General features: G+C 46.2%; 1 protein-coding gene across 1 annotated transcript in view; it reads right to left on the minus strand.

Annotated features, from left to right (window-relative positions):
- Nucleotides 1-1384: 1384 nt before the first annotated feature.
- Nucleotides 1385-9724, minus strand: part of RNF121 (ring finger protein 121) — a 97705-nt gene continuing 89365 nt past the window's right edge. The window contains exons 7-9 of the mRNA XM_003780936.3: nt 5466-5599; nt 4750-4851; nt 1385-2714 (exon numbers count right to left, since the gene is read on the minus strand). Coding sequence (XP_003780984.1) covers nt 2594-2714; nt 4750-4851; nt 5466-5599 — 357 coding nt within the window. The 3' untranslated portion in view covers nt 1385-2593. The remainder of the gene's footprint in view (nt 2715-4749; nt 4852-5465; nt 5600-9724) is intronic.

The raw sequence follows: 9724 nt of genomic DNA on the forward strand, positions 1-9724 counted from the left end.
GGCAGAATGACTCAGAGGCTATCTAAATACGCTCATGGGCAAATGGAGCTGGGGCTGTGGCAGGACCAGGACCAGGGTGAGGCCCCTAGGATGCAAAGTCTAAGGAGGTGCTCACTCTCAGGGTCGTGCAAGCATCTGTGGGGGCACCAGGCTGGGTGATCCAGTGCACACATATATCAAGTGTAGACAAGAGCTATGTCTCTGAGCTTTGTGATTTCTGTGGTCAGGAAGGGCTGACGATATAGCCAATGGGGCCAGGAGATAGAACTGAGTTTAGAAGAGCATTGGGAACATAGTCAGCTGTAAGGTGAAATTTTTCATGGAAAAACCATATTCGGCTCGGCGCCTGTGGCTCAAGCGGCTAAGGCGCCAGCCACATACACCTAAGGTGGCGAGTTCGAATCCCCAGCCTGGGCCTCCCAAACAACAATGATGGCTGCAACCAAAAAATGGCCAGGCATTGTGGCGGGCGCCTGTAGTCCCAGCTACTTGGGAGGCTGAGGCAGGAGACTCGCTTGAGCCCAGGAGTTGAAGGTTGCTGTGAGCATGATGCCATGGCCCTCTACCCAGGGGGATAGGTTGAGGCTCCGTCTCAAAAAAAAGAAAAAAGAAAAGAAAAACCATATTCATACTTGCATTCCTAATTTAGACAGAGACTGAAAGTCACATCCTCTTCTCTGGCGTCCATACGTAGTTCACAGTCCCTCTCCTCTCAGTTCCTCCCTCAGTTTTCCCAGAAGCTGCTAGGCCGCAAATACCAGGGCAAATTCCTCCCCAGGAACACCGTATTTCCAGGAGTTAGGCCAGGAGGCAAGGCCACCTAAAGTTTCTGAGAGACACAGTCCAGTGGGTGACAGATGAGGGATGGCAGGCAGAGGAGGCAGAATCTACCTTAGGGTGTAACCATGGACCTTAGGACTGTTAAGTACAAAAAGACAGCTTTGGACAGCCCTGTCTCAACTTCTAACATGAGTATGATGTGGGAGTGAGGAGAACAAAGGTGGAGGAAGGGTGGTCCCTGGGTCCCTTGGCCAGTTCTCATTCTCCTGAGGATGAGCCCACAGGTGGTCTCAGCAGTAGGGCAACATGGGAAGCCACAGCTGGTCAGAGCAGCTAAGACTGAGAGTGACCCTGAGGGCAGGTGGTGGCAGGACACTGGTCTCAGGCAGTAATGATATAAAGCCTGAAAGAGGGTCAGAGATGCCCCAGGGTTCCTTAGCCAGAGGACAAGAATCAGGCATTTCACCATTTCCAGGGATATTGGAAAGTGAATAGTGGCAAGGCAGAGCCAACCACCCCCAGGCCTTATGTGGAGGGAAACAAAGACCAGACATTCCTGGGGACCCCGGGGATAGTAAGAAGAAAAGCAAGATGGATATTCAGCTTTCCAACCCAGCTCATGGAGCTTTATTCAGACGGGAGTGACAAGACCCTGCTTGGTTCTTGTTGGGCCATATTTCCTGGAAACCCAGTGCTGAAGGCCCATGTTTGGCCTCTTATTTTCTTCAAAACTCCTAAGACCCTTTCAGAACCCATACTCACCAAGGTCTTATCCCTCTTTCCATCCACCCACCACTCCTGTCATCAGGCTCAGGAAGGACCATTCATGAATGACAAAGCTCATGGAGGACAGTCTCTGGGCTGGCAATCCCCGACCAGCTTCAAGGGCACATCGTGTGACAAGAAGTTGACATCTGTCACAGCCCACTGCCACGCATACATGCACACAGACTCACATACATTTGCACTCTTTCTCAGGCTTTCAATAAGGAAGTGGCAGAGAGGCCTTTGGCACATGTCACCATCACCACTACTCCACAGGATTCACTGAGAATCAGCTTGCATAGGGCCCCTCAATCATGGCCAATAGCTGCCCCCAGGGCCCAATATATAAATGGCCTCTATTCTTGGCTGACCATACCCCACCCAAGGGCAGGTTCTTCATGTGGCTAATTCTTCCAAATGTCCCAAAACAAATTTTCAATGAATTGAGAGGCCCCAGGTCTTCCTCTGTTAGGGAAGTCCTAGATGAGGTTCCACTTGCATTAACTAGCCCATAGCTCCTGGATGGGGGAGGAACACACTTGGGCCCTCGGTGCTTGCTCACCGGTGGCACCAGCCTGAGCTTACCAGCTCTTCCTCAGGCTTGAGCCCCACAGAGGGAAGGACAGGGAAGCAGGTGGGCTGACTCAACAACCATGTAGTTGATGCTTTGCACGAGCTACTTGAGAGCCCACGAGTACTCTCAACCCCAGGGAGAAGGCTTCTTTAAACCAAAAATGGCTCTGCTCCCACCCTGCTCAGGCGGGAAAGTGAGGCCTGGAGGGGGGCAATTCCTATGCTCCACAATAAAAAAGATTTTTTAAATATATTCATCAAAATAGTTTTCTTTTAAAAAGCCCCCCACTGCTGACAGCCCCACTGGCTGGCTCTCCATCATGTCTCATACCAGTCCGGACACAGCCGGAGGGGTCCTGAGTGGCCCAAGTGCCCCTGTGAGTCTTTCCCACCCAAGAAGTCTTTGTGGGCAGGGAGGAGAGTGCCCTGAGGTCCACGGTGGGTGGGGTGGGTTCTCCACTGATGTTCTTCCTGACTATTCCAGGCCTAGGATGTAGTTGATGCCTTGCACGAGGCCAATGATGACAGGCTGCCAGGCTACCAAGTATCGAAGCCAATCCAGCAGCTGTCCATACATGACGTGAGGCCTCTCCCAGCTGTCAGTGTGTTAAAGAAAAAGAGGCTACATGTAAGAGTTACTAAAGTTGATCAAGTGGTGGGGAGGGGGAGGTAACCCCCAGGTCTTCCCTGGGTCTGCTCCACAGCCTAGAAGAAAGAAAGCTGCTTTCTGCAAGGGCCCACCCAGCTTCCCTTCAGTTCTCCATGTTAGAAAAAGGAGCTGAACCCAGAGAATGGGGGAAGGAGGGCAGAAAGGACTGCTGTGAGAGATAGGACAGACTGAGAGAGTGGTGTTGAGGTGTATCTTGGTGCTCTATGAGCAACGTGCAGGGAGAGCCTCCCCTGTAACTTTTTTTTTCTAAGATGGGACTGCCAGTCTGAGAAAACACAGCCTGAGGCCCCACAAATGTGTCTGTAACAATCACTGCAAGGGGGCTGGGAGTGGGATAAGGTAAATCCCAAAGGTTCTGCTAGTATCCAAAATTGAAGGTTTTCTTCTACTCAATGTTCCAAAGTTAAACAAAAACAAAACTGAAGGTTTTCTAAGTCAGGAAGAGGGTGAGTCTAGAACAGAGCCAGAAGGAGCAACAACCAAGAAGCAAGAGGAAACCCCCTGCCAGTGGCTCTAAAGAAAGGCCCATCTAGGGGCACTAAGCCCTAGGCCCTACCAAGGCCAAGAAGCCCTAAAACTGAGTTTCCCTCCTTTTGCTTTATTTTATTCAGGGGTAGGGGGCCAGACAGAGTCTCACTGTCACCCACGCTGGAATACCCTGGCATCATTGTAGCTCACTGTAACCTCAAAATCCCATGTGTTAAGCCTCCCAAGTAACCAGTACTACAGACTCATACTACCATGCCTGGCTAATTTTTTTTATTTTTTGTAGCGATGAGGTTTCCCTATGTCGCTCAGGTTGGTCTCAAACTCCTGGCCTCAAGCAATCCATGTGCCTCGGCCTCAAAAAATACTGGGATTACAGGAGTTGAGTCACCATGCCTGGCCAAAACTTTACCTTTCTTGCTTTACATCTACATGCTGGGCAAGGGTTTGGAGATGGGGCCTGGGAATCTAGCTCTGGAGAAAGCACAGGGAAAAGTTCATGAAACTGTGGGGGAAACCCTCCACAGGCAACAGAAATATCAGTTGGCCCAGATCTCTGAGAACTAAAGAAAGTCCCAAGCCTCAGCTTGGTGGTGCGGTTATACAGCTGTTCCTGAACTGGGCCCTGGAAGAACTAAGCAGGGAACTTGAGAGGGGATAGGCCAATCTCCTATTCAGTGACTTCAGGAGTGTGCCAGGAACTAGGCCATGCTGGTATTCTTCATGTAGCCCAGCTAGTGTAAAGGGAAAAAGGAATAGGGAGGAATCATGGAGCTAAGAGGGTAGCTGGGAGAAGAAAGGGGAGAAAGCGGGGGTGTCTGTGAGTCCCAGGGGAATTGAAGGTGGGACAAAAGAAGTGCTTGGGCACTCTCCAATAGACAGAGTGTAATGAAGAAGCGGGGCAGGTGACGGCAAAGCAGGGAGGGCTGGCTGGTCTGGAAGTGGTAGCTCAGAGGAGCATAAGCGTTGCACTAAGAGCAAATGGGTACAAATGGGTACAAAGGGCCCAGCCATCCCTGCACTGGCACAGAGCTGATCTCCAGCACTGTACAATAGAAGGAAGGTATCAGTCGTTAGTTGTGTAGCCTTGACTAAGTTACTCAACCTATAAACCATTTCATTTGTAAAAGGAGGATAGTATTATCCCAGTCATATAGTTGCTAGATCATCAAATGGGCTTAATAACAAGTAAAATATTTAACACAGTGCCAGGCACACAGTGAGGAAGCAGTGATAGCTGTTATTACTATCAACTTGTTACCCTCGAGGGATATAGAGCTATGATGGGAAGTTGACCTTTGAGTTCTGCCCTGCATCCCATCCCCAACTTCCCCAGAACAGAAGCCAAATAGAATTTTGGACATGTCCCAGTTGTGGGCAGGAGATAGGGCCCCTGAGGACCCAAATGCAGAGTCACATTGGCCAGTATTTTCTTTCCACTGCCCTCTCCCAACAAGGACTCAAACAAAGGATACGGATTGCTGAACATCCTTTTGAGGTCCACCTTCTCTTTGCAGTAGGGACACGTCTGCTTCTTTCCCACGATGCACCAGCCACGGATGCAGAACTCATGGAATCTGAGCACTGGTCAAGGGAAATGGTGGATGGCGAGAAGCCAGGATGACATTCTAGGCTTGTGCCAGTCTTCATAGTGCCCATGCACCATCTCTAGAGAAAGGTTCAAATCCTGGCTTCACTTCTTACCAGCTCTGCAATCTGGGGCAAGTCCCTCCCTCTGAACCTGTTTCTTCACATGCGAAGTGAGTGAGGGTAATGATCCCTATCCTGCAGAGTTGCTATGGGGGAAAATGGAGATAATACAGATAATACATGCATCTCAAATACAAGTACAGAATGGGAGCTGAGTAAATATATGATTAATATTAAAAGTGTTATTCAGAAAAGGGGATTTCATTTTAAACTAAGAGATCTTGTTAAAGGGTCCTCTTCCTCTGCACAGCCTCAGTGGCTATAGCCTCAGGATGCTCTCAGACCCAGCCAAGCTAGAACCGCTGTTTACAAAAAGGTGGCTCCAGTCTGTGAGGAAGGGTAAAGAAGGCTGCCCTCTTGTGTCTCTCCTACACCTAACGATCTGGACAGCATGCCCACGCCCACAACCACCCGCTTCCCTCCCTCACTGGAGAATACATGTCACAGGATAGAGGTGCCCCAGGAGTTCAAGAGAGGATACACATGATTGCAAGACAGTCTATATGTGTTCTCAATGATGCCCTCTTCACTGACATCCACGAAGATCTGCTGTCCACACACGGCACATACGCTGTCTGAGAGGTGTTTGGTGGGCATGCCTGATTCACTGTAGAACTAGAAAAAAGCAGGAGGAAAAGCTGTGAGAAGCGAAACTGGAAATGCCAGAACCAGAAGCCTTACTTCTTCTAGAGAGGAGGCAAAGCAGGAGGGGGCCCACAGAGTTTCAGGGTTCTTTTTTTTTTTTAAAGGGACATGGTCTCCCTTTGTTACTCAGGCTGGAGTGCCATGCTATGATTACAGCTCACTGCAGGTTGAACTCCTGAGCTCAAATGATCCTCCCACCTCAGCCTCCAAAGTATCTAGGACTACAGTTACATGCCACAGTACCTGGCTAATTTTTTAAATTTTTGTAGAAAAGAAGTCTTGCTATGTTACCCAGGCTGGTGTTGAACTCCCATTCTAGCGCAATCCTCTCATCTCAAACTCCCAAAGTGCTAGGACTATAAGGCTAAGCCACCACACAGGGCCAAGAGGACATCTTTTATTAGCCAAATCAACCTCATCTTTATTAGGCAGATGGGGAAATAGATTGGGAAATCAGATGCAATAGGACCTGAGGATTGGCTCGGTCTACATTAGAGACACAGGGATGAGGGGGAGAAGGACTCAGGGCTGGTGATCAGGAGGTGAGTCAAGTAATTCATTCTGTGGCCAGATTATGGTGCCAGCAGAGATGGACATTATTCTCCAACATTTAAAACAGTGAAATATTAGGTGTGCTGTTGGTTTGGTGGCATGGGCATTCTCAGACATTTGTGGCAGCAGCAAAAGAGGCTCAATCCTTTTGGACAACATTAGGCATGGTATCTCAAACTGTCACACACTTTGACCCATTAATATCAGTTCAAGGAATTTAAATAATAAGTGGAAATGTCAAAAAAGTTTCATGTATACAGATATTCATTTAAGCATTATTTATAATTAAAGAAGCAAAGAATCTGACATTTCCTCATAAAGTTAAATATACAATTACCACAGGACCAAGCAATTCCATTCCTTGGCATATACACAGAAGATATGAAAACTAAACAGATACTTAAAAGCCAATGCTCTTGTCAGCATTATTCATAATAGGCAAAAAGTGGAAACAACCCAGGTGTTCATCAACAGATGGATGGATAAATAAAATATGGTATACGAGTACACACATAATGGAATATTATTCAGTCACAGAAAGGAATGATGTTCTGATTATGTTCTATACACAAATGAACTATGAAAAGACTATATTAAGTGAAAGAAGTCAAATACAAAAGGACAAATATTGTATAATTCCACTTATACAAAATATCTACAATAAGCAGATTCACAATGATAGAAAGTAGATTAGTGGTAACCACAGACAGTGGGGAGATGATAATGGGGAGCTACTGCTTAATGGGCACAGTTTCTGTTTGGGATGATGAAAAATATTGGAATTAGACAGTGACAACGATCATACAACACTATCAATGTAATTATTTGTTTGTTTGTTTGTTTTAGAGACAGAGTCTCAAGCTATTGCCTTGGGTAGAGTGTCATGGTGTCATAGTTCATAGCAACCTCCAACTCAGGATCAAGCAATCCTCTTGCCTCAGTTTTTCTCCCTCTGTTGCCCAGGCTAGAATGCAGTGGTGTCATTATAGCTCACTGCTACCTCAAACTCCTCAAGGGATCCTCCTGCCTCTGCCTCCCAAGTAACTGGGACTATAGGCCTAGGCCACCACACCTGGCTAATTTCTTCATTTTTTGCAGAGATGGGGTCTTGCTATGTTGTTCAGGCTGTTCTCAAACTCCTGGCCTCAGGCGATCCTCATGCCTCAACCTCCCAAAGTGCTAGGATTACAGATGTGAGCCACTTCACCCAGCCTATGAATATAATTAATACACTTAAAAATGATGAATTTTATGTTTTATACATAGCTATATAAATATCACTATATGTATATATCCACAATTAGAAAAATAGTAAGAAAAAAAGCAAACAAATGAAAATAACCATAAATGACCAATAATAGGAAAATGTTTAAATAAATGATGGTAACAGTCGATGGACTAACAGAGAGTCAACTGATGCTTAACATTAAGTACCAAAGGCAGGGTACAAAATCAGATGCACAGAATGACTGGTAAAGGTAAGCCCAAATCCTCACAAAGAAAAAAGACCAGAGGGAAATCTATCTGAATGCTGAAACTGGTGATATTTTGGTATTGGGATTATAAATGACTGTTTTCTTTTGCCTACTTTTATGCACTAAAATTTTCCTTAATGTACATTACTTTTAGATTAAAGACTATTACCACAGTTAATAACAATGGATAACCAATAATCAATCCCCATGCTCCAAAAAGAAATTCCAAATTTTGTGTTTATTTTTAAACAGCTACATAGCATTTTTCCTCCTAAAGAGAAAACACCAAAATTTATTGGTTGAAATTTTCTAAGACCTATTGGTTTTTTTCTATTCATAAAAAATTATGTGTATGGCTCAGCGTCTGTGGCTCAAGCGGCTAGGGCACCAGCCACATACACCAGAGCTGGCGGGTTCAAATCCAGCCTGGGCCTGCCAAAAAACAATGACAACTACAAGCAAAAAATAGCTGGGCGTTGTGGTGGGCGCCTGTAGTCCCCTGATACTTGAGCGGCTGAGGCAAGAGAATAGCTTAAGCCCAAGAGTCTGAGGTTGCTGTGAGCTATGATGCCCTACCAAGGGTGACATAGTGAGACTGCCTAAAAAAAAAAAATTATGTGTTTAAAAAATAGAAATAACATAAAATTGACCATTTTAACCCCACCCCCCTTGTTTTTGAGACGGTTTTACTTTGTTACTCTGGGTAGAGTGCCGTCAGCAACCTCAAATCCTTGGGCACAAGCGATCCATTTGCCTCAGCCTCCCAAGTAGCTGGGACTATAGGCACCTGACACAACACCTGACTACTTTTAGAGAAGGGGTCTCACTCTTGCTCAGGCTGGTCTTGAACTCCTGACCTCAGGCAATTCACCCACCTTGGCCTCCCAGTGCTAGGATTATAGGCGTGAGCCACTGCACCTGGCTCTTAACAACTTTTATTTTTATTTTTTTATCTTTTTTTTTTTTATTGGGATTATAAATAACTGTTTTTGAGACAGAGTCTCACTTTGTTGCCCTTGGCAGAGTACCATGGCATCACAGCTCATGGCAAACTCAAACTCTTGGGCTCAAGTGATTCTCTTGCCTCAGTTTCCCAAGTAGCTAGCTATTTTTAGAGACAGGTCTCCCTCTGGCTCAGGCTGGTCTCAAACCTGTGAGCTCAGGCAATCCACCTGTCTTGTCCTACCAGAGTGCTAGGATTACAGGTGTAAGCTACTGTGCCTGGCATTTTATTTATTTATTTATTTTTTGAGACAGAGTATCACAGCAACCTCAAACTCTTGGACTCAAGCAATCTTCTTGCCTCATTCTCCCGAGTAGCTGGGATTACAGGCACCCAGCTATTTTTAGAGATGACATCTTGCAATGCCTCAGCCTCCTGAGTAGCTGGGACTACAAGTGCCCAGCTATTTTTAGAGATGATATCTCGCAATGGCTTAGGCTGGTCATGAGCTCAAGCGATGTACCCATTTTGGACTCCCAGATTGCTAGGATTATAGGTGTGAGCCATTGCACTCAGCCTTCTTAACCACTTTTATTTATTTATTTATTTTTGAGACAGAGTGCTCGCCCTGGCGTCACAGCTCACAGCAACCTCCAGCTCTTGGGCTTAGGTGATTCTCTTGCCACAGCCTCCTGAGTAGCTGGGACTACAGGCACCCACCACAACATCTGGCTATTTTTATTTTTGCTGTTTTTGTTGTTGTTGTAGCAGTTTGGCTGAAACAGGGTTCGAACCCGCCACCCGTGGTATATGGGGCCAATGCCCTACTCACTGAGCCACAGGCACTGCCCCAACCACTTTTAAATGTACAATTCAGTTGTATTAAGTGTATTCACATTGTTGTACAGCCCAGTGCTAGAACCTTTTCATCCTTCAAAACTGTAAAATGGATTTTTTTAAAGCCACCTGCCTCTATTATTATGATTTTATCTGTATCTGTGAGGTAGATTAATTATAATACTTAGTCTTAGGCGCCAGCCACGTACACCTAAGGTGGCGGGTTCAAATCCCCAGCCCGGACCCGCCAAACAACAATGATGGCTGCAACCAAAAAATAGCCGGGCG

Source organism: Otolemur garnettii, unplaced genomic scaffold, assembly GCF_000181295.1.
Source record: "Otolemur garnettii isolate 467f Iridium unplaced genomic scaffold, OtoGar3 scaffold00001, whole genome shotgun sequence".
In the NCBI taxonomy this organism is placed as follows: domain Eukaryota; kingdom Metazoa; phylum Chordata; class Mammalia; order Primates; family Galagidae; genus Otolemur; species Otolemur garnettii.